The 25,934-nt window shown below is 40.7% G+C and overlaps 1 protein-coding gene across 2 annotated transcripts in view; it reads left to right on the top strand.

Annotated features, from left to right (window-relative positions):
* DOCK1 (dedicator of cytokinesis 1) overlaps positions 1-25,934 on the top strand; it is a 361,208-nt gene that overhangs the window by 250,235 nt on the left and 85,039 nt on the right. For both annotated transcript variants that reach the window (XM_079977122.1, XM_079977121.1), the window contains exons 30-32: positions 15,047-15,125; positions 18,661-18,761; positions 22,176-22,234. In XM_079977122.1, coding sequence (XP_079833248.1) covers positions 15,047-15,125; positions 18,661-18,761; positions 22,176-22,234 — 239 coding nt within the window. The remainder of the gene's footprint in view (positions 1-15,046; positions 15,126-18,660; positions 18,762-22,175; positions 22,235-25,934) is intronic.

Below are 25,934 nucleotides of genomic sequence, written 5' to 3'. Positions count from 1 at the left end.
GTGGCGCAGAACTGGTTGGCAAGGTATAACAATTTCTGAGATCTGGTGTTTGGAAATTAGGAACAACCAAATGGGAAAACATTAAAAAGTCAGAGTGCTCTAAGGCCTTCGCTTTGGATTTGTATCTTTAGTACTAAACCCTTGATGTTTTATGGTTTTCCTAGAGATGTACAGAAAGCTCCATGTATTCACTTCTCACACTACCATTCACAGACTTCTTGGCAGGAATGTTTCAAGTGGGTAGCTGCAGAATTAATCTGAGTTGTTTGCACCGAGTAGTAGAGCTGATTGCTTCTATTTTTCAGGAGATTTCAAACAGCTAGTAAATTAAAAACAATTCTAGCTGCAATCAAGGTGTCTGTCTCCTAGTGAACTGATTCTTCTACCAGAGAGACAAACAGAAGATCCCTGCTTCCATTTTAGAGCCTCTGATGATAGGCATTTCGTGTTATTTTGAATAAAGGCTGTATGATGTCTGTGTTTAGCTGATCTCTGAACATTTTAAAAAATGAGGCTCACAGAGACCATGCTATTCTTTAGCTTACAGTGCTATTATACTTTCTCCAACTTCAGAAGTTACCCACAAAGCGTTCCAGCCATTTGAAAGGTACCCAGTCATTTCCTGAAAATGTGAGAGAAAATATACAGCAAACACAAATTTTATTTATTATTATTTTTATTCCCTTCTTCAGCCCAATAGCTCCAAGACACAACACAAGAAGAAAAAGGGATTGGAAGATAAGGGAAGGGAAGTGAGAGAAACAAACTCAGATACCAATCCTCAATTAAATAGCAGTTCTTAGAACGATCAACTGTAATGGAAACAATTCAGGAAGGGAGGAACCAGATGGAGCTGAGCTGATGAAATGGTCGTGCTTTCAATTCTTTACTTAACCTGTAGATTTCTGGTCGGAGATTATAATAAAAAAGTTACTTGACATTATGATACAGTGCCTTCAATTATTTTGTTCTCACAATTATAAAAGCCGTTTTAACTTATTTAAAATGTGGCATGACAAGCTTGCATAAATCACACTAGATAAATGGCTTCTGCCTGGAGGAATGCATTTATGAAGTACCTGTGATGATTCTTTTTAAAGAAAGAATCTCATTCCCACTGACTGCAAGCTGTTACAGAAGTAGTTGCACTCGCAAGAAATGGGTATTAGACTATTCCATAGTGGATAAAATTATTTCTGTCAAAGAAGGCAAGCCACTTCTGGTGGTCAGTGGCACTTCAGTGGGTTCAGTTGTGATGCCGGGACTAAGAGGGGAAAGGTTCACCAAAAATGGAGCAATCCTTCCATAAACAGAGTTCCTGTTCCCATTCCCCCCCCCCAGTAAAGTTATTTCATCCACTTTCCTACCCTTATAAAATAGGCAACATGTTTTACATTAGTAAATTATGCTAGAAGATTTGAGCGACTTGCATTTAAAGCTTGAGCTGTAATAACTTTGTGTCAGATTAGCAGGAATGCAGCGATGCTGGGTAAATAATCCTGTTTTGTACTAGTTTATAATGGATTTGTTGATGGGAAACTACTTTTCTATCTGTTTACATCATGGTAATTTGATAACCCATTTGTATTACTTAAACTGCATATTTTGTAAATGTTGTCACTGCAAAGCAATTTGTTACAAGTACTATGTAGAAACTGCTCCCATAAAAGTGTTTTCTAAATTGCTTTGCTTGCAGCTACAGAAGTTACCATAGAGAATGATTCCTCATATTGGATTTTCAAAGCCACAGGAGTGGCCACAGAGCAGAAAGAGAGACAACTTTATGATTTAAGACTCTGTAATGCCCCACTTGTGAAACAAAATGATATAAGCTTCAACAGGCATGCAGAACATAACACTACAGTCTCCTAATGCCCCAAACAAGGTGGGTGATTTATCACCTGTTAGGCTTTATTTCAAAGGGGAAAATGCTGTAAGATATAGAAAATGAAAGGAAATTAAAATATAGATTATACAGTCATTTTTTCACAATTTTTATCCAATTCCAATCTTCATGGCTATATAAGCGGCTTCTTTTTTGTACTTATGATTAGATTTATTGCCGATAGATATACTATACCATTTGACAGATATACATAGATGATATAAAATTATCTGTTCCAGGCAGATGGAATTCTGTGATGTGATTGCTGTAAGCATTTAGGATCCTCCAGCACATGAAAACATCATTCATTTTGTCACAATAAATGTCAGTCTGCATCCATTTCTTTGCCTGATAAGAATATTGTAATACAAAGGGAGCTAGTTATTAATGCAAAAGGACAGTTCACAAGTTATTGTGCTCTTTTAAGCATAAGCATATAGATTTTTCATTCAAGAATTCATTTTTGTGCTTTTAGAATAAAACTGTAGAAAGAATAAAAGCACTGAATGCCGTAATTTGCTTTAACACTGCTTCTACAACTCACTGAAAGACAGTTATGGGAAGACTGGGCCATGGAAAAGGTAGGGGAGCCCTAAATCAGGAGAATAATATCTACTTCCTAAACTCAAAAAAAAAAAAAAAAAAAAGACTGCCACATCTCAAAAAGAACCTGATCTGAGTAAACCCCCAGAGTCAAGTTAAGGACATTGTGGGAAAACTAGTGAATGCAGGGTCTATGGTTCATGTTCACTTACTCTTTACCTTGCAAGCAGAAGTTGTATGACTTCAATGCCACCTTAAAAGTCAATGACCTGGAAAGCTGAGCAAAGTGTAAAATATATACAGATGCTTTTACATGCTCTGGGGACATGAGGTCATGAACCCTTGCTCTTCCATGGCAAATTGGCTCCCGCAATGGTTAGATGCTGGACATGGGGTAGGGCTTCCGATCATGTGATCAAAGATTCTAATCCCAAAATGTCCTGCTTGTTGCTCTCAGTTCTAAGAGTCCAAAACACTTTGACTCTGGTGCAGATGAGCAAAGAGGTTCTTAATGGCTCACAAATCTGGGACTTTGAGCAGGCAATGACCAATTTAGGCTCATCCAAATGATACACAATCGCGCACGCATGCCCGGTGCTGAACCTGAAAGTGGCTCCAAAACATAAAGACATCACAAAAAGGAGGAAAGAGGCTTACTCATGCTCTGGTGGTGCACATGGGGGTCTGGAACTTAACCCTCGTGCAAAATGAGGATTGCCTCTAATAGAAGCTGTTACTTTCCTTATTCCAGTACCATGACACCTTTGTCAGACTACTGACTTTATTGGCTCTAGTGCCAGTAGATAGTATGTACCCTCTTATTTTATTTGCCATATACCTGTCTTAAATATCATCCTAAACTTAATCAACAGATTCTCTGTTTATGAAATAGTCATACCTCGGGTTGAATACGTTTCAGGTTGAGTGCTTTCGGGTTGCGCTCTGTGGCGACCCGGAAATAACGGAACACGTTACTTCTGGATTTCGCCGCTTGCGCATGTGCAGACGGTCAAAATGACACCATGCGCAGAAGCGGGGAATCGCGGCACGCGCAGAAGCAGGTTGCGTTCACTTCAGGATGCAAACGGGGCTCCGGAACGGATCCCGTTCGCATCCTGAGGTACCACTGTATTCCCTTTAAAAAAGGAAACCCTTTTGATTTGTCAGCATTCAAGGGGAAAGGGATAAACCCAGTGTCCTTTACAATTCTGTTGTTTCCTTTTCTTTCCTTTTTGAAGAAGACAGGCCATCAAGGGATTATCTTTCTGGAGAACACTCCCTCTAAAATCGGTGATATGGTCCTGTTCTACCATTCTGATCATTGGTAGTTTCTTTGAGCAGGAGGAAGAGAGTCGTCTTCATTAAGAAGAATACTATCTTCCGGGGTAGATGGATTTGAGGAAACATTTTTTGAGTCCGCTCAGGTCCAGGTGCAGAAATTATACTCCATGAATCCTGAAACTCTAATTCAGGTACTATGAAATGACTTTTGTGTTAGACCACTGTGAATAGGGGGTTTAAGTTTATTTTCACAAACTGTTACACCCTGGATAATTAATTAAGAAATCTAGAACCACTAAGCCATTACTGCAATAATACATAGATGGAACTAGGCTCTAAGAGAGATGCTGGAACAATCAATCAACTCTTATTTTGAAATACATCTGCTTTAAATAAGTATTAAGTAGTAGATTCTTCCAAAGTGTGTGAAGTGTCAATGCTACTATAAGTTTTATTTTTACCCCGTCTGATTTTTTGTTTAACCCAAATGATTCCTGTTTGTGAGAGGTGAGGTGCAAGGTTGTCCATTAACAACCCTTCAATCAGTTTCTAGCTGACACTTAAAACTTCTCAAGGAGCCTGGTGATGACCTGTGAATAACTGGGGGGCAACCTCAACCTTGTAAACCAAGATGATTAAAGCCACAGGTAGACTTGTTTTTCTTCCGTGTTTCCAGACAGTGATTTTATTTCAGCAATGCTACCCAATCCCTGATAGATTCAATAATTGTACCAAGAGTGTGTGGTCCAACATTCAATGTCCTTTCCATGAAAATGGGCATGAAAGAGCTTGACTAGAAGAAGCTCAATAGTCTATTCTACAAAACAGATTGATTACTGGGGAATTATTGTAAGACATCTCAGCCTATTTTAAAATTAATAGGGATTGTGAGATTCTTTGAAACTCATTTAATGTGGTCCTTCAGGGCAAATGTATAATCCTCACTGATTACTTAGAGACATCAGGAGCCCCAAAAGATAAACATATAACCTTCTAATTCATTCACTATGCATACCACTCCTTATGAGGTAATAACCTTGATAGTGTAAAAAAACCCTGTCCTCTAAATAAATTATTTAAACAAATCATGCACATTTCATTATATCAATGACGCCACTGCAATTTTATGTTATCGGAAGAATACTGAATTGAAAATCCTAAGTGTCAGAGCTGCCCAAGGTCCCAGCTCACAAAGGACCAACGCCAGGTCGTCATTATATACAAAAGTCTTTATTGAAGTTCAGTTTCCATTCCAAAGCCGTAGCGCGCAACTCTACGTCTTAAACCTTAGACCGCCGAAGTTCCGTCTGAATCTCCTCCCCCCTGACACCAGTTTAAGATTCTCGCCCTGCTCCACCTCTTCCTCTGCTCTCTTCTCCTCTGGGTCCTCCTGTCCGCTGGGGCATTCCCCTTTCTGGACTCTTCTGATGCTGAGTCCCCTGACTCCTCCCCCTGTCTCCGGCGGGCTTTAGGACCCGGCTCCCAATCCTCGTTCTCTGCTGCCCCGCGCGCCTGTACTTTTGAACTTGGCTCTCGCGCCAACCCAGTGACCTTCCTCCTGACCGTTGCACTGCTTCTGTCACTGCTTCCCTCTTCCGGGATGCTAGCCGGACCTGACCTCCCCTCCGTTGCCTGACTCTCCGATGGAGGCGTGGTCAGCCCTGACTCCTCTTCTCTCCCTGCTGGGGGAGACGCTACCCCCGATACCTGGGACTCTTCCCCCCCACTATGCTCAGGTGGGGAAGCTGGTCCTGATCTTCAACTGCTGCTCTGGGAGTCCCCGCTGGTCCCTTGCTTCTGGAGTGTCCCCCTTGGGACCCCCCTTGCCCTGGCCACCGACGCCCCCTTCTGTGAATCTTCCGATTCGCTGGAGAGGCTCATGGAATCTCTCGGGCCACTGTCATCTTCTCCTACGCTGCCCTCAGATTCTTCCCCTTCGCTCTCCATCTCCCCTCTTCCCTGTGCTTCTGCTCCTGAGCCCCTGACACTAAGGCACATCCTATACTGCCCTTTCTCAATTCTTTTTGTTGTTGCATTGGGCTATCGTTTCCTACAAGAGCTTCTAACTGGAGGGTCAGACAGTTGCCTTTTATTTTGGAGTGAAAATGTAGACATGTCGCTACAGAGCTTTTTCCAAAAATTGCTTTGAACTTGTGTGTTTAAAAACAGTTAAGTTCATTGACATATCCTGAAAAATGGATTATTTTTGCCCTTGTAGTTCTTAGCCCTTGTCTGGGATATATTTTAAACAGTACCTGTGTATGAACTGGGCCTAGTTGTTAATTTGAGAAGCTATATCTATGTTCTTGGTTAAAACGAGTGCCTGTACATACCTAGTATTTTCCATTCTTCATAAGCTGACATGACTGTTTAATATAAGAACTCTCAAATGTCTTGAGGTTATCATAGCAGCGATTTCTATTTATAGGGTTGCTTTAACATGCGAAGGGAAAGTTATGTAAATTATTTGTTCTATGGAAAGTAGATGAGTTAATGTTGGGAAATGCATGAAGTTACTGCTTTTTTTAGGAGCAGGTACAACAAAAATACAGCTCAGAAATAAGTTTATTAAAAAAACCATTTTCTTCTGTGCGCATGACTTGAGCACCATATGTTGTAGATACTTTGATCTTGTCTGACATAACCAGCACATAGCTATTGCTAGAAGAAGAAAGGGGCAAGGCAAGGCAAGGCAAGGCAAGGTTATTTTACTATATACCAAGGTGATGTGCGTACTTCTTGTTAACATCTTGGTTTTCAAATCTTGTCATAGTAAACAAGTTTTCCTGAGGGCTGAATGTAGGTTATGCTTTGCAGCTAGACAGGTTTCTGCAAGTGATCTTCATGCTTTCCTAGCAGCCAGATCTAGTAACTGTATCTAGAATGTTAGGGTGTGATTTCTGTTTTTAACATATACACTCACTCCTTCTACATAGATAGCTAGGGATCTTAGCAGGAAACATCACATAAATTCATGGAAGCTGCAGTATATTGCTTGGATTTAAGGCAGGGAAGAGAGAGAGAAAATGACGAAGTAGCAAATTCATTTGCTTTCATGCCTTAAATGAGGGTCCTCCAGGAAAAATGGCAAAAATACAGTGTGGCCATTGCTCCATAGCAAAGATGATTGAAACAAATACATATGCCTCCCCATTTACACAAGGGTTCCATTCCAGGGCCCCACACACATACATGGAATCGCGTATAATAGGGAGCACCCTGGAGAGTCCTAGTGGCTCCCAAGGAGACCCACCTCAGAGCCTGAAGAGAACTGATTTGGGCTCCAGGGAGGGTCTCCTTGCGTGCTTGGAAGGGCAGCAGGGTTTTGTGGAGCTACTTAGCCTAGGTTAGCACTGCAGCTGATCTTAGCAGAGTGTGTCTTTTCCGCTACCAAATCTTAACGAGCACATCAGGCAACTTGTTTGTTGTGAACAAATGGAATAAAATATGTATTTTATCACAAGTGTTTGGTACTTACTGAGAAGAAAGTATCGGCCAATATTTTATAATGAATTAGGACTTTAGACTGAGTTTTCTTCCTCCCATTTCTTCTGCCAATGCAGTTTGTGTTGTACAGGATCCCTTCAATGACTCTCTCCTCTCACTCTCTAAAAAGTTCTTATATCTCTTTAAAATGTGACAGCTATTGTGTGGCTCAAAAGGAAGATTACCTAAAGCTTCAGTAAAGGTTTTTCTCTTTCCTGGCATTAGCGATCCATTTACAGCAATGTCAGCAGCACAAGTACTCTCCGACCAACAAAGCAGAACAGATTCTACAACTGTATTGCTATTTTCTTTTCTGCTACATCCTTGGAGAAGGACAAGAAAACACTGTTTTATACTCCTATCCATTTCTCCATCTGTTTTTTTTTTATATATATTATGACAGATTTGCTCCTCTGGGCACTGATAATGGTTTGAATGTTAGTGCCTAACAAAGAATAATAAAAGTAGTAGGAACAGAGGATAAAAACTGATATAGAATCACAGAATTGGGAGTGACTCTGAGGGTCATCTAGTCCAACACCCTGCAATGCCGGAATCTCAACTAAAGCATCCATGACAGATAGGCATCCAGCCTCTGCTATAAAAGTTCTGATGAAGGAGAGCCCATCATTTCCCAGGGGAGTCCATTCCACTATTGAACAGCACTTACCATCAAAAAGTTATTCCTGATGTTTAGTCATAATCTCCTTTCTTGTAACTTGAATCCTTTCATTCAGGTCCTAACCTCCAGAGGAGGAATCATAGAATCATAGAGTTGGAAGAGACCACAAGGGCCATCGAGTCCAACCCCCTGCCAAGCAGGAAACACCATCAGAGCACTCCTGACATATGGTTGTCAAGCCTCTGCTGAAAGACCTCCAAAGAAGGAGACTCCACCACACTCCTTGGCAGCAAATTCCACTGTCGAACAGCTCTTACTGTCAGGAAGTTCTTCCTAATGTTTAGGTGGAATCTTCTTTCTTGTAGTTTGGATCCATTGCTCCGTGTCCGCTTCTCTGGAGCAGCAGAAAAAAACCTTTCTCCCTCCTCTATGTGACATCCTTTTATATATTTGAACATGGCTATCATATCACCCCTTAACCTCCTCTTCTCCAGGCTAAACATGCCCAGCTCCCTTAGCCGTTCCTCATAAGGCATTGTTTCCAGGCCTTTGACCATTTTGGTTGCCCTCCTCTGGACACGTTCCAGTTTGTCAGTGTCCTTCTTGAACTGTGGTGCCCAGAACTGGACACAGTACTCCAGGTGAGGTCTGACCAGAGCAGAATACAGTGGCACTATTACTTCCCTTGATCTAGATGCTATACTCCTATTGATGCAGCCCAGAATTGCATTGGCTTTTTTAGCTGCCGCGTCGCACTGTTGGCTCATGTCAAGTTTGTGGTCAACCAAGACTCCTAGATCCTTTTCACATGTACTGCTCTCAAGCCAGGTGTCACCCATCTTGTATTTGTGCCTCTCATTTTTTTTGCCCAAGTGCAATACTTTACATTTCTCCCTGTTAAAATTCATCTTGTTTGTTTTGGCCCAGTTCTCTAATCTGTCAAGGTCGTTTTGAAGTGTGATCCTATCCTCTGGGGTGTTAGCCACCCCTCCCAGTTTGGTGTCATCTGCAAATTTGATCAGGATGCCCTTGAGTCCATCATCCAAGTCGTTGATAAAGATGTTGAATAAGAACGGGCCCAAGACAGAACCCTGTGGCACCCCACTAGTCACTCTTCTCCTGGATGAAGAGGAACCATTGATGAGCACCCTTTGGGTTCGGTCAGTCAGCCAGTTACAAATCCACTGAGTGGTAGCATAGTCAAGACCGCATTTTACCAGCTTCTTTACAAGAATATCATGGGGCACCTTGTCAAATGCCTTGCTGAAATCAAGGTAGGCTACATCCACTGCGTTCCCTTCATCTACCAGGGTTGTAATTCTGTCAAAAAACGAGATCAGGTTAGACATGACTTATTTTTCAGAAATCCATGCTGACTATTGGTGATCACAGTATTCCTTTCTAGGTGCTCACAGACTGTTTGCTTAATGATCTGCTCCAGAATCTTCCCTGGTATTGATGTCAGACTGACTGGGTGGTAATTATTTGGGTCCTCTCTTTTCCTCTTTTTGAAAATAGGGACAACATTTGCCCTTTTGAAAATAGGGACAACATTTGCCCTCCTCCAGTCTGCCGGGACTTTGCCTGTTCTCCAGGAATTCTCAAAGATGACTGCCAGTGGTTCTGAGATCACATCTGCCAGTTCTTTTAATACTCTTGGATGCAGTTCATCTGGCCCTGGAGACTTGAAATATTTGAACATGGCCATTATATCTCCTCTCTGTCTCCTCTTTTCCAGGCTAAACATACCCAACACTCTCAAAATGCTTGGTTTCCAGACCCTTCATCATCCTGGTCGCCCTCCTCTGCACACATTCCAGGTTGTCAATATCCTTCTTAAATTGTGGCACCCAGAACTGGACACAGTACTCCAAGCATAGTCTGACCAAGTACTATTCCTTCCCTTGATCTGGACATTATACTGTTGATTCAGCCTAGAATAGCAGTAGGGGTTTTTTGCAGCTACGTCACACTGTTGACTCATGTTAAGGTTGTGGTCTGCTAAAGTCCTAGATCAGGGGTTGGCAAACTAAGGCCGGTGGGCCGGATAAGACCCGAGAGGCTCTTTAATTTGGCCCGAGGATCCTGCTGCCCACACAGTCAGTCCCCGCACTAAACCAGAGAGAGAAGCCCCCCTCTACTGGTGTTTGTGTCTGTGTGCGTGGGTGGGTGGTCCAGCCCGCCAGAAGATTTGAGGGACAGTGAGCTGTCCCACTGGTAGAAAATCTTGCCAACCCCTATCCTAAATCCTTTCCACAAGTACTGCTGGGAAGCCAGACGTCCCCCATCTCATATTTGTGTTGCTGGTTCTTCCTGCCCATGTGTAGGACCTTACGTTTGACTCTACTGAAATCTGTTTGTTAGTTTTGACTCAGTCTCTCAGCCCCACTCACCTCACAGAGTGTTTGTTGTGGGGGAGGAAGGGAAAGGAGAATGTTAGCCGCTTTGAGATTCCTTCGGATAGTGATAAAGCGGGATATCAAATCCAAACTCTTCTTCAGTTCTCCAATCTGTTATGGTAATCTGGAATCCCAACTACTGCAATGCACACTATGTGGGGCTACCTTTGAAGGTGACTTGGAAATAATAAATACTATTATAATTTATTTCATTCCCCTGATCCACCAAGCCTGTCACTGTATCCACCCCAAATGAGATTCATCTGGCATGACTTGTTTTTGAGAAACCCATTCTAGATGTTATTAATCGCAGCATCCTTTTCAAAGTGCTCATAGACCAACTGTGGAATTATCTGTTATAGGACTTTTCCTGGTATCAATGTCAAACTGATTGGTCGGTACTTAACTGGATCTTCTCTCCCACCCCCCAACACACCTTTTTTAAAAATAAAAGATGTGGACCTCACCTGTTCTTCAAGAATTTTGAAAAATTAGAGACAGAGGCTCTGAGATTATATCTGCAAGCTCCTTTAGTACCCTTAAGTGCAACTCATCAGGCTCTGGAGATTTGAATGTCTTTGGAGTAGCTCTTTTCCTCTCTTGGGCAGCAGCTCCCTCATCTGGAAAAGAAAGTCCTATATAGTCCTTCCCACCTAGGAGGGTGGGTGGAACTAGGTCAGACCTGGAAGTCTCTTTCTGGAGGGACCACAGTTATACTTTTCAGCACATGGGGCTGTGGTCAGCAACTCCTGACAGTATTTTCTCACTGTACCAGGCTCATCACATCCTTACAAGCCTGTTTTGTTAAGGTAAGAATAATAGAATGTGAATACCTACACTGGAGCATGGACATTTTCTTCAGGCTCTCCAATGCTGATGGTCACATGAGGATGTGCAGCTGGCCTTGGAGCTTATTGGAGTTGAGACCCCCCCTCCCAAACTTGCATTCAATATTTTCTTCTAAGCTCCCTGGGGAGCCAATAACAATATAAAGTGATATACAAATATATTAAATAAATTACAGTAGTGCTAGCACCCAATCATGTGCTCTCTTGAAAATAACAGAGTGCATATTATGAAGGCGTTTAATGTTCTGATTCTTAGTGTTTTGTATCTAAATAGTGCTGCTGAACAGCGTATTGTTGAGTCACCCAGTTAAGTGTAATAAATTATAGACTAATGCATCTCCTTCTGTTGCTGTTTTGTCTGCCAGTCAATGCATAAATGTGTCAGTCTTATTTGTAAGCACTAGGATTAAATCATGATAAAACTGGAGTTTTAAAGGCAATTCCAAATTGTAAAAAATAAAATAAAAAATTCCAGCATTGTGCAGAATCTCTAGAGCGTCATATAGCAACCCTATTTTTAGGTATAATCCCACAAAACCATGGCTTTAGAAAAAGCTAACCATTACTTTTTATTTTTTGCATAACAGTAAGACAAACCATAGCTAAGGAAGAGTATGTGATCATGTGGGTATTCACAGTAAAAAATATGGCAGCTTCACCTGCTCCCCAGTCTTCTTGTTACCACACTATGGTTTTGCTGTAAACAGACCATGAGCTGCAACCAAGGTTTGTTCTTGTAGTATTACATAACACTATGCCAAACCATGGCCCAATAACCTGGAGTCTTCTATGTTAGCTACCACTACTTTACTTCATTTAAATATCACCAATCCCGTCTACTTACCACTGTACTCCACTTTCTTCTTATGCTTTAACTGTTAAGTTTACATAGGTAAAGGTAAAAAGGTAAAGGACCCCTGGACACTTAAGTCCAGTCAAAGGTGACCATGAGGTGCATCGCTCGTTTCACTTTTCAGACTGAGGGAGATGGTGTTTGTCCACAAACAGCTTTCTGGGTCATGTGGCCAGCATGACTAAACCGCTACTGGCACACAGAGGACCGTGACAAGTGCCAGAGCACACGGAAACGCCGTTTACCTTCCTGCCACAGCGGTACCTATTTATCTACTTGTACTGGTGTGCTTTCAAACTTTTAGGTTGGCAAGAGCTGGGACAGAGCAACAGGAGCTCACCCTGTCACGCAGATTCGAACTGCCAACCTTCTGATCGGCAAGCCCAAGAGGCTCAGTAGTTTAGATCACAGTGCCACCTGCCTCCCCTAAGTTTACATCGGAGCCTAAGGCGAAGAACATTTTTGGGGAAAAATTAAGTCCAAGTATTATGTTTTCTGCATCACTCTTATCTGTGTGTTTCTTGAAACACTGCAAGAATACTTTAAAAAAAAAAAAAGGTAATGCATGAGATTGCTTTTTCTTTACGAATCCATGGTGATTCTTTCTCAGCAATATTTTTACCTTCTATATTAGCCCTTCCCTAACTGGTGCCTTTCAGATATTGCTGAACTTCAGCTCCAACTGGCCTCGGTTAATAAAACCTATAGTCGGAGATGATGGGAGCTGCAGTCTACAACAGCCCCCACTAGGTTGGGAAACCTGTTCTATATGGCTAATAATTCAAATATCAGCACTTTTCAGTTTACCTTGGACAGGACAGCTGTTAGGCTAACTTGCCTTTAATTTTCTGTTTATTTCTTATTCCTTTTTCTAAATTGGCTTCTGGTAAAGAAGCCGATCATAGTGTCAAGTTGTAAATGCTTGTTAAAGTACTAACAATTTCAAATTTGAATACAAATGCTCTGGTGTATGCCATCTGGACCCAGCGACTGTTTAATCTGTCAATTAGCCCTAGAGCTTAATATTTTGTCACCTCTGTTCGACTAGTCCTTTAGATGCCTTTCTCCAAAAAAAGTAGTTAAGTAAAGAGTTGTGTCCAACATTTTTTTACAGTAAATTCATAGGTAAATTGCAGCTCCTTGTCAATTTCTCTGTCCACTTGCATCAGTACTTTTACCCTCTTTTCTCTAATTATCTGAATTCTGTGGGGGGAAACTGAGAGAATCCAGTTGAGGACATATTGTTCCTTTGGGATAATGGTGTAAGCTTTTTACACTCATAAAGTGGGAGTAGGGTAGGGTAGAACTTGGCAACAACACACAAGAAGACCTGTCACCTGCTTAAAAAACAAGAAACTGAGCTGCTCTAGGTTTCTGATAGGTTCACCACATGTAGGTTGCTTGTCTTCCACCATTTTGGCTCGAGGCTTCTTGCAGTACCATGCTGATTTATCGGTTTAGTCCAGGCATCCCCAACCTCAGGCCTCCAGATGTTTTGGGACTACAACTCCCATCATCGCTAGCTAACAGGACCAGTGGTCAGGGATGATGGGAATTGTAGTCCCAAAACATCTGGAGGGGCGAGTTTGGGGGTGCCTGGTTTAGTCAATTCATATCCTGCCCCACATCCATGGACCTCTGGATGGGGGACAGTAAAATTCCCAGAAGACAGAAATAACGATACAAGCACAATAGAAACAGTGCATACTTGAAACAAATCTCAAATACCGACTCTGCTACCCAATGGCTTAAGAAAGCAGACAGGTCAAATGAAACCTGGTGTCTAAACACCGGCTGCCTAGGCAGCAACTGGTTTATTTTAATGGTGTAGGAAGAGGATTTGATATTGTTTCCTTCCTCCCTGACGTTGAATTTACACAGGAACTCAGCACACCTGCCTCCCTTACCTTTTGAGGGTCTTTCTACTGTTGAAGCTGTCACTCTTCTTGCTGCATCTCTGTGCCATTTGCAGTGCTGTAGCTTCCTCACAACGTTTGCTTTTGCAAAACAGGATTGTGCATGTGGAATTATGTGCATTTGAAAAATAAGACTGAGCCTTTACTTTAAAATAAACTACATATTTTTGTTATAGCAGCAATCCATGGGCAATGAATATGTATATATATGAGCAAATATCAAATGCTGGGTCCTGTCTGTGAAGTGTGAAGAGGTAGCAGAGGACAGAGCAAAAAGGAACACAGATGCAAGTTTATATTGTGCATTTGTCCTTAACTCACCTAGTGATCCTTGACTTTTTTGTAAAGGACCTGTCAAAATGCCATATGTCCTCAGTTTCCAGACTCTTTTTATTGCAGGATACTGAAATGTATTAGGAGTAATTAAGTTTATTATCTGTGTCCTAATGTGAGTCACTCTTTCTACAGATAACTATTGTGCAAAAAGAGAGAGGTCGTTTAGAAAGAGTCTGACCTTTATTATTGCCTTCCTTTCAGAGATAAGGACACAAACCCAGTGTCTGCAGCCTATTCAAAGGACATGTCAGTTTACCAAGTCGTTAGTCGACATCCTAATAACACCAATTAAACAATTTGCTGCTGAAACATTTGCCTGGAAAGCAAAGATCTGGGCATTGAAGATTGTTTTACTCTTTGCAAGAATGTAGAGTTTTGTATATAATACCTGTTAAGGGATGTTTTGTTTGCACCCAGTATAAACTATGTTTCTCCTCTTTTTAATGTGCTAATATATAAGTAGAAGTTCAATCCATTGTTCACCAGCTGTTGATTCTACTTAAGTAAAGAGTTTAATTCTAAACCAATAATATTAGTACATGTGACTTTGAAAAGCAATTAATTTTTGCTTATCAGTAAATTGAATTGTTAATTATCTTTTTATGATATCATGATATTAAATAGAAGTGAATATTTTTTCCAAAGGATTGCTTCTATTTCTTTTATTCTACATATGCTAATTTCCTTGATTAATTTTGAGAGCATATGCATATAATTCTACATATTTAACAGTGGTAAGTTTGCACTGCTTTCCTAATAACTGCAGCACATTCTACTTTCCAGACAGTCTTGGATTTATATCTAATTTGGATGCCAAACTTACAAAGGTGCCAACGTCTTAAGTGTGTAATTATGTAATTTTCTCTTGATCTTTCAGAGTCTTCCTGCGAGCAATTAATCAGTATGCAGATATGCTAAACAAGAAATTTCTTGATCAAACCAACTTTGAGCTGCAGGTAAGACATGAATATTGTCTCCATTATTATTTTTTGTATATGTGTGTGCACGCATCCTTTCCACACATTTTGCAGTCATTAAAAAAAGGCATTTGAAGTATCCCTGTGAGTTGCAGCCACACTTCCTCACTCATTGTGTCATCTTGGAGAGCATTTTACTTTATTTTAAAAAATCATCTACATCCTGCATTTGTGCCTCAGTATGAGGCACTTGGGGCAGCTCAGTCAAGATCAAAATTCAAAAACAAATCAAAATTACACACACACACACACACACACACACACACACACACAACCACAACCTAGACTGGTAGCTGGTGACAAGCACACAAGCACATCAGCTGTGAGGGAAAAAACTTGGAGGGCTAGAACAATAATTAAAAATCAACTATGCCAAAGGCTTGCTGGAACTGGAAGATATTCTTCTTGGCAGAAAACACCATCAGGTAGAAAGCCAAATGGATCTCCCAGGGCAGAATGTTCCAAAGTTTGGAAACCACTTACTAGTTATTATGATGGGCTGTAGCTGAATCCTGCTAGGACACTAACACTGTGGATAAGTTGTTCCCAGGACTGAGAATTAGGGGATTTGTCTGTTTGGGGTGGGGGTTGCACTCACACTCAAGGTACGCAGCTCTTGCAACCATCTTTGTCCATGGACGCCCAGGAGGCCTCTGTGGCAAAAAGCACTTGTCACCAGCTTCAGCTGGTATGTCAACTGCTCCCTTTCCTGGGCAGGGATAATTTTGCCAAACCTTACGTTTGGACTATCATAATGCTCTCTATGTGAGGCTTCCTTCCCTTGCAGCTGGTCGAGAAGCTGCAGTTGGGGCAGAGCACCACAGCCTATCCTGGTGAATGGTGTTCCTTATTGGTCACATAGACTAGCTAAGGGATCTGCACTGACTGCCTATTAGCCACTGAGACAGTTTTACAGTCCTGCTACTTACATATAAAGCCCTAAATAGTTGGATCTGGCTACCTGGGGAAAATAAATACTGCCCTCCATTGCCCATTAAGGGCATAAAGATCAGCAAATGGGAACCGGATAGTTTTGCTGCAACCTGATTACTGGGTTATTGGTTAGCACGGTAGTGGGTTTTTCCACTGGTGGCACCAGTGTTGTGGAATGCCTTCCCTGCTGATAGAGGAGAGTCCTCATCGGCACTGGCATTCTGCTGACTCTTGAAGAGGCACCTCTTCAGGCAACTATTCACCTGAACTTGAACTTTTTTAAAAATCCAGCTATTTAATTGATTATTTTACCTGTTTAATAGTTCGTGTGTTTTTTTAGCGGGTTTGTTTTGTTGCACATTTTAAATATGGACATTTTTAACACTTTGATGTAATTTTTGTTGTGCATTATTGTTATTATATTGATTTTAGACTTGGTTTTATGCCTGTAAACCACTTCCGAACCATTATGGCATGTAAGCAGTATGTAAAGCAATCTTTGTTCAAGATAAAAATCCATCCAATGCTTTATAACCAAGTAACATCCAATTATATATTTTGAAAACAGAATAAACAATGTTAAGACCCCCTAACTTAGGACACCCTATCTTAGGAGGCTCACCCACATTGTGAGATTCATAGTACATAGTACACATCTGCTCAGTGGGATGTATTCCTAGGAAATTAGATATAGGAAGGATGGGGAACCTGTGGCCCTGTCTATTGGCTGGGGCTAATATAAGTTTCAGTACCAAAACATCTGGAAGGCCACAGGTTTCGCATCCCTGAGGTATAAGATTGCAACCTCAGAGACTAGCAGTACAAGCAACTGGGTCTCTCCTGATGAATTCAAAGATAGCCTCATATGGTAGGAAGCAGACCCTTAGGTATCCTAGTCTATATGGGTTCTCAAACGATGGTCTGAAGGCTTCATTCAGGTGGCCTGTGGCATATACCGTATTTTTCACTCTATAGGATGCACTTTTTCCCCTCCAAAAATGAAGGGGGAAAATGTGTGCGTCCTATGGAGCGAATGCAGGCTTTCGCTGAAGCCTGGAGAGTGAGAGGGGGTCGGTGCGCACCGACCCCTCTCGCGTTCCAGGCAAGCCCGAAGCCCAGGGAGCGTGGCGCTGTGCACCCCGGGCTTTGGGCAGCTGTCCGTAAGCCTTCGGAGCCCGGCGGGAGTTCCCGCCGGGCTCCCAAGGCTTGCGGATAGCAGCCTGCTGCCCCCGAAACCAAAACAGTGAGACGGGGCGCAGCGCAGCCCTCCGTCTCGCTGTTCCAGCTTCGGGATGGCTGTGCAAAGCCGCCGCCCTGCGGAGGCTACAAAGGATGTTCCCGAAGCCTCAAGCCTTTGGAGTGCAGCTGCGCTCCAAAGGCTTCAGGGATCTTTGAGGCTGGCGGTGGGGGAAAGCAGCGCTTCCCCCCACCGCCAGCCCCAGAAGCTTGTGGGGCAGCAGCAAGGCCTGCTCTTGAACGCACCTTGTTTTTGAAGGGGAGAACAAGAATTTTTTTCCCCCTATTCTCCCCCTCCTATGGTCCGGTGCGTCCTATGGTCGCACGGTATTTTACGGTATTTTAAAAATAGAATTAAAAAACATGCAGCATCTAGCACAGTGCATTACAGTTGCTACAACAGGCAGAAAAATCACTAAGCGATCCACCAAGACGTTCAGCAATTTTCAAGTGGTCCATGGAAAAAAATATATTTGGAAACCACTGTTGTAGTCTGAAGCTGTTTACAGCTTTAAGAAACAATCTTGCTTAGAAACAACCCAGAAGCCAGTGAAGATGAAAAGCGGCAACTTTCAGTGGTTTTGCTCAGGCTCCTTCCTACCTGTGTACATCATGCTAAACCATTGATTTATCTAATTTATTTGTATACACTTTTCAAGAAAAAAATATCTCCCCCCAAGTTTTTTTTTTACAAGCCAGATGTCAAACAAAAAATGAAATTAAGTTTGACCATATAAAACACCACAAAAATCTCATAACAATATTTCAAAAGTTCACTAAACCATGGATTGTATACAAATGTGTTCTGTTGCTCACAATTATACAGAGATACTAAGGGATCTAGTTAATTTTATTATAAATTTATCTTTGTTGTAATCAAGCAGGATAATTTATTACTTTGCTTGACACAGTATGTTTAAAAATCTCACTGCTTTACTTTTCCAGAAGTCCTCTGACTCCAATTCCTTTTCTTTTTTTTTATTTTGCTTGTGCACATTTTTCATAGTTCAGTTCACATATTTCCATACTTCAGCATCCATTTGAGAAAGTTAGTGATTTTCTTTGACTTTCTGTACAACATAAACAGACACTCAAGAATTCGCATTCCATTTTGCTTGAATCATCAGAAAGCCTTTGATTTCAATATTTGTGCAGATGGGCAAGTTTGTTTAATCAAAACTGTGCAGTGTGGCAAAATGCAAAGTTTCTGTCAAAAACAAACCAAGCTTGATGTCTTATTACTATTAATAAGTATGCATATAAATTACATCTTTAAAAACTACCGTATGTTAAGATGTTTCAGTCATGTAATACTGATGATTCTTGTAATCTTTGTGATCTCTAGCTTTGGAACAACTATTTCCACCTTGCTGTTGCTTTTCTTACCCAAGAGTCACTACAGCTGGAGAACTTTTCAAGTACTAAAAGATGCAAAATCCTTAACAAGTAAGTTGCATTCCACATATAAAATCATGAGCAGGAGCACAAGGGATTATTAACATAATGTTGCTTTAACTGCTTAGAAAATTCAAGATGCATTGAGAAGCAATCATAGTATGATGAAAGGTTAGTCTTGAAACCATGAATCAAGTATTTATCATATTCTTTAGACTCGCGTCAAGATACAAAATTACTGGATAAAGCAAATGTTTATCTTGTAGTATATTCATGGAGTCAAGAAATTTAAGAATGAACATATTAGAGAAATCTTTTTTAAAAGCCACTTTAGCTTTTTGCTTATCCTAATCTCATTTGATGAGAATGCTTTATTCCCTAATTCCTACAGGTCTTGTAGCTAATCTCCATAACTGCTGTGAATTTCAGTGTGATATCTCTAAAGAATGTTTTGTTGCCACAGACTTGTATCTTGGTTAAAACGGATTAACTTGCCTACCTTTCAACAGGGAATTTATTCGTTTTATACTATATTTCATAGCAATTTTTTTTATTAAAAAAAAGAAGCAACATGCTGTGGTATTCGGAAGAATGAAGGTTTGTCCCTTTGTTTTCAATTGCCTTCATTGATTTTAGCTATGATGAGAAATCTCCTTAATTTAATTATTTTTAAAGGACTTGTTTTTTTGTGTAAGGCTGAGCCTTAAAATACATTGGATTGGAGCCAAAGATGCCATTCCATCACATACAAAGAGTCCTTCCTTCAAGACTAAGGCCTCTAAGTCAGTGAAAGTTTTCCCTTTATGGAAGGTGGAGAGACAGTTTGGACTTTCTCTCCATGGCATTCCACAGTGTTCTCTGTTTTTCTAGAGTAGATTTCCGGAGGCCTGCATGGGGAACGGGGAATCTGCAAAAATCACCTCCCTCCTTTCCATTAGTGAACAGCATGAGTGTTCTTTCTGTGAATGGAACCGCACTGCATGAGTTTTGAATTTAACACAGTGTTTCCTTGTGCTGAGAAAGACAAAACGTTGCATAATTTTAAACAATGTGAAGTTCATTTCAGAGTGGGGAAAAAAGAATCACTCCTACATGGAGTACACAGAAAAAACAATATGAAATACTCAGATTGTGATAATGCCAAGGAAATTGTGTGCTAGTCCCTGCCTGCCTCAGCCCTACCATTCTGCATAAAAGTTTTACCAGCATGTAATGGTTAACTGCAATTTACATCTACACAAACCTAAATTTGGCTCATGGTTATCCAGAATTTTGGCCACCCTGAATTAGGATTGGATGTAGCAGTGGGCAATAAGGTGATGGCAGGCTGTGCAAATGTGTTTTAATGGTTATGGTAAAGGATATATGGAATTAAGAAAAAACACTTTGGTCTTAACATGTTGCATTAAGGGCTTTTCATGTTCACTCAGGAAAGGAAAATTACAGCTGTTAAGGACCACACTCTAAAGAAACATGATATTTTGGCATTATTGTATCGTATTTTATCCCATGGTTAGTTCCAGCTTCACAAACTACCTTACAACTGGATGACAGTTAATAGTAGAGAGTGGTGGAACTTTGTCCTGGATATTTTTGTTCTCTGGAGTAGACTCATGGAGTCTTTGCAACAGAAGCGATCAAGCAACTGAAGCTTTGTATGGTACGTTAATATGTAAACTCCACAGAAAGTTCTGCAGCTTTTTATTATTCCTGTGCATTAAAAAGGAAGGCTGTGGATGTAATTCTCATCTGTCCAAAGGACATTGTTCCAGATGTCATGTGGTTCGTTCAAATGCAACTTTGCAAACCACAGCTGTGCTGCAATGTTCTTTCTAGAAAGACGAGGCTTTCTCCTGGAAACCCTTCCAAACAAACCATACTCGTTCAGTCTTTTTCTAATTGTACTGTCATGAATTTTAACATTTAAGGTGCTAACTGAGGCCTGCAGAGCCTGAGATGTACCTCTTGGTTGTTGTTTTTTACAATTTCTCTGAGCATTGCACGGTCTGACTTTGGGGTGAGTTTGCTGGGCTATCCGCTCCTGAGAAGATTGGCAACTGTCTTGAAAGTTTTCCACTTTTGAATAATCTTTCTCACTGTAGAATGATAGACTTTATATTGGTTGGAGATGACCTTAGAACCCTTCCCAGTTTCATGGGCAGCAGCACTTGCTTCTCTAAGAGCATTGTCTCATCTTTCCTTTTTGGCATTGTGTTAAAACACACCTGAATGCTCCAGACCAGCAAACTCCTAAAATTTCAGCTTTTATAGGGGTGGGTACACTTGCTGATGATCAATTAAGCAAGGGCATTTGATTAGCACCTACCCACCTAGCAGTTCGAAAGCACGTCAAAGTGCAAGTAGATAAATAAGTACTGCTCCCGCAGCAAGGTAAACGGCGCTTCCGTGCGCTGCTCTGGCTCGCCAGAAGCGGCTTAGTCATGCTGGCCACATGACCCGGAAGCTGTCTGTGGACAAACACCAACTCTCTCGGCCTATAGAGCGAGATGAGCATGCAACCCCAGAGTCGTCTGTGAGTGGACCTAACAGTCAGGGGTACCTTTACCTATGTAAAACCACAGAATTCAAAGAAGGTCAATTCCTTTCCCCCCCCGACTGTGTGTTTAGTTTGATTCATTCATGTATGGTAACCAATGGCAGTACTTGCAGTTACAAAATTGTGTGTGTGTAAAGAGATAAAGAAGTGCATGGACTCATCCACTTTTTATGCATTCATCAGTTGCAAATCCAAAATAAAGTATCACTTCTGATTTCTGCAGATTTGCTGGCATTCAGATCCATTGTAGTATCTCAGCAGATGTCATGGTAGTTGTGGGGGAGGGGGCCTCCTTTGGTACTTGCTGAATACAGTTCTTCTTAGTTCATTTTCTAGGGCAGGCAATGTATGCTAAGAATATGCATAAAAGTAAAACATTCTTAAGTCTGTGCAGTGTGTTTTCTCCAGCTATTAGAGACTGAGAAATGGATAATACTCTCATTAATCTACACAAACACCCCCACGCTCTCAAGGGACAGTTATGTAATATGCCGATAAGGCAAACTGAAATTCCCACAGGTGAAACGTTTACAGAAAATGCAGCATAGACATAGACGCTGGAGTAGAGCTTTTTTCTTCCCTCAAGGAAGAATGAGAAATGCAGATGTTAGACTGGGAGCCACCATGCAAGCTTTTGTGTGTGTGTTTTATCATCTCTATGATTTGAGAATGTAATTTAATTTCTGCAAGCTTTTCCCTATACATAACAATGGTTGTATTGCATAACAAATTCAATAGACCTAAAGTGCATTGGACTCCTAAATAAGACTCCTAAATAACTAGCAAATCATTTATCCTAGGTTGCTTTTAAAACAACAACAATAATCCAGACATAATTTGATTACACTGCTGAAGGGGTGAAATAATACAAAGAGCATTTTTTATCAATAAATTTGCATTCTTTCTAGGTATGGTGATATGAGAAGACAAATTGGCTTTGAGATCCGTGACATGTGGTATAACCTGGGTAAGTAGGATCCCCACTATCTGATCCTTGAATAATCAGCACATCCTGATTAGCTGAATTCACTGCATTTTTGCAGCATTAGCGCTGTGCTTATAAGGTTTGTGCAAAGTTCTGGTTGCACAAATATTTTGGCAGTATCTAACTTACACATTTAATTAAGTTTATTTATTGCAGCAGCTACTCAGGGCCATTTCTTGCATGGCAGCTGTTATGTTGAAGAAGTGGCTGCCACCAGCATGCACAGTTTTCCCCCATGATTCTTGTTATGACTGATGCACAAAGGCAGTTCCCAGCAGTTTCTCATGTGACAGCCACGGTATAAGGATTGGTCCTCACTAGTTTGACTCTTCTTTGAACACATTCTATCCATTTTAAGATCGGTTTTGCTGAAAGAACCCTCTTAATCAGTTCGTAGGATGGACAAAGCTTTGTTAAGCAAGCAAATTTCATAAGTGTTGCATTAAATATCTATGTTAGTTGTTTTGTTGCTGTCATAGCATAAGTGAAATTTTCTCACACAGTCCTTTGAGATGTAATGTAGGTAATGATACTCTAATGGTTTTCAATAATCAACAGGCACACAGATTAACACCAAGGTTCTCTGGAAGAAATACTTTTAAAGCCCTCTTCCCATTGGCATTAGAAATATTGAGTGACCATACCATCCAAAAAAAGAGAGAGTTCTAGATGTATTTTAGAAAGTGCATAGGTAATATGGAGAGGCAGCATTCTCAATGATTTCACAGATTTTGGCATAAAAGCTCTGTAATTACTAAATTATCTGTAATCACCAATAAGAAAAATTCTCCTTATACTAATATTTCCATTGATATGGACACTATACCTCTTTTGATGTTTAGCCATGTCTTTGCTCTGAGTGAATTATACAGGATTTGCTATAATATAAATTATGACAGCTGAATCAATTAAGTAGCTGAGAGTTTCTGATGTTGTAAAGCTGCCAATATTACTTACTTTTCACCTGAACATTGGCTAACTTACTCTTGCTATATTCTTAAATGACTCTGATGCAGAAAAAAGAAAGAAAGCAGCAACCTTATGTATAATCAGCCAGAATTGTAGAGTGTTTAATACGAAACAATGAAGCAGTCAAACTCTGATATATCTTCTGATTATTACATGAGTTTGTGATGAAAGAGAGAATTCACATTCATCTTTCTATGATTTGGAAGTGCACTCTGTTTGAACTATGGCGTTATGTAGGGAAGGAAAATAAGACTTTAGTAATGCTTTTGGGGAATAGCTCGGTTCTGTTTTTATTAAGAAAGACTTGAGTGCATTAGTGAGTAGAGACCAGGATAAACTAAATACATAATAATATACAAGTGACAGACATATACCCGGAATGTCTCATTTTAAAAGAGTAAACTAAGCTCAGCTCTTCCAGTCAATTACTACCAAAAATCTATTTTTGAGTGTTCCATTGCACACACATCCTGATCCAAGATAGAGTACTTGGACCTAAGTCCTTTTGATATCACATGTGCAGTCATTAAAAGGACTGGCTTCATGTGAGCAAAGGAAGACATGGAACTCAGGCTGCTGAGTAACTTGTTTCTCCAAGAATGCCTGGTGTATTTCAACTCCATACAATGAACCCACATCTTTCAACTCCCACCCTCATGTTTTCTTCTACCCAGGCATGGCCAGGCAAAGCCACTGAAAAAGCCAACAGCGTTGGCTTTAGTATACAGATACGGTTTAAATCCTGGTGTCTTGTCCTTTACAGTGGTGCCTCAGGTTACATATGCTTCAGGTTACATATGCTTCAGGTTACAGACTCCACTAACCCAGAAATATTACCTCGGGTTAAGAACTTTGCTTGAGGATGAGAACAGAAATCGTGCTCCGGCAGCGTGGCGGCAGCAGGAGGCCCCATTAGCTAAAGTGGTGCTTCAGGTTAAGAACAGTTTCAGGTTAAGAACAGATCTCCGGAACGAATATGTACTTAACCCGAGGTACCACTGTATTCTCAAACTATCTGGTTTTCATTATTCTGATTGCAATTAAAAAAAAAAAATCAGTGCAGACTGCCACAATAATCAAGCTGCTGACTTTAGGAATTTCCCAGCTGCCATCAAATGGTCTCAGAGCAGGTGGGAGGCCCTGCTGACCACGATAAATCAAGCAGCAACTGCAGCTGGGAAATGACATGGTTGCTACCTTTCACATGCTGAAATATGCTGCTTCTGAAGAGCCGTGAGGGAGTAAGCACAGGCTGATGGCACCATCTCCTCTTTTTTTATTCTGCAATTTTGGGGTAGGTGGATTTCTTGCCCCCAACCTAAGATGGGACCACCTCAGCACTAAAATGGCCTTTTTTTCTGATAATAAGGGAAGGATTATAAATAAGAGAGCAAGAAAAGTATTTTTTAAAAAATATATCCTTACATACATGGTTTAAAAAATGTCAAAAGTGTATTCCAGGTTGCAGGTTGGGATTCAAAAGTTGATGGTAGTTGATCCAAATGACCTACATGTTACTGGGAAAGAGTGTTATGGTTAAGATTTATACAAACATTAGTAAACTGTTTGTTTATCAGAAAAACGAGGAGGGAAATGCAGTTTTAAAAAAAGTTAAAGTTAAAAATGTTACCAACAAAATCTAGGAATTGCCAAGGTTGCTAAAAAGCAGAACTTTAGGATCAAGTAAAACTATAATTTCTTCAACACAAATCTGCGTAATTGAATCTTCCATACTCTGATAAGTTCTATTTTGAAATCCACCTGTCTCTGTTAAGCAGAAAAAGACCTTCTAAGATCATGAGCAGTCCACAAAAAATTATGCTTCATACTCAGATTATCCATCCGCTTGCTTGCTTGCTCAACAGCCTTGCATTGAGATCATGCAGTGATAATGCTGAAATAACAGAATGAATTAGTATATGTTTTTTTTACAAATGATACATCAGAGTTGAATTCCTAATATAATACCAAATAAGACATTAGTAATGTGAAATAAATTGTTACCATGGTAATTTACAACACATGAATAAAATAATAAAGTCATAATAAAATGGCATGTTGACCATTTCAATCAGTTTGTTGTGGGCAACAATCCATATAGGTTCTGTTTATAAGAAGTACAGTAAGTATATAGATAGTATTAAAGTACTGGAGAAGTTTCCCTGAAAAATCTTTAGGAGTCCTGGCAGCCACAGAATCTCAGTCTCAGGGAATTATTTTCTTTGTTAATTAATATCTGCACTAATTATCTTGCTACTTCCTCAGATGTGATCAGGAGTTAATAACTGTCACTTTGCTTCTTTAGCTCAGTCACCATAATCACCTCACATGCTGATGCCTGTGCTGGGATAGACTCATCTTATGTTGGAGGAAAGACCTCTAGCTACCAACATACTTTAAATATCTGCCAAAAGCACCCCCCAGATAAACAGGTTTCAATTATTTTTTGGCATGGGGCTCCATTCCTTCAAAGTGGTTGAATAGCTTCACTGAATAGTTTGAACAATAGTACTCTGATTGAGGGACACGGGTGGCGCTGTGGTCTAAACCACTGAGCATCTTGGGCTTCCCGATCAGAAGGTCAGCGGTTTGAATCCCCATGACGGGTTGAGCTCCCATTGCTCGGTCCCTGCTTCTGCCAACCTAGCAGTTTGAAAGCACGCCAAAAAAGTGCAAGTAGATAAATAGGTACCGCTCCTACGGGAAGGTAAAC

This window comes from Podarcis cretensis, assembly GCF_951804945.1.
Source record: "Podarcis cretensis genome assembly, chromosome: 5".
Lineage (NCBI taxonomy): Eukaryota > Metazoa > Chordata > Lepidosauria > Squamata > Lacertidae > Podarcis > Podarcis cretensis.
This window is presented reverse-complemented; position numbering and strand designations above follow the sequence as displayed.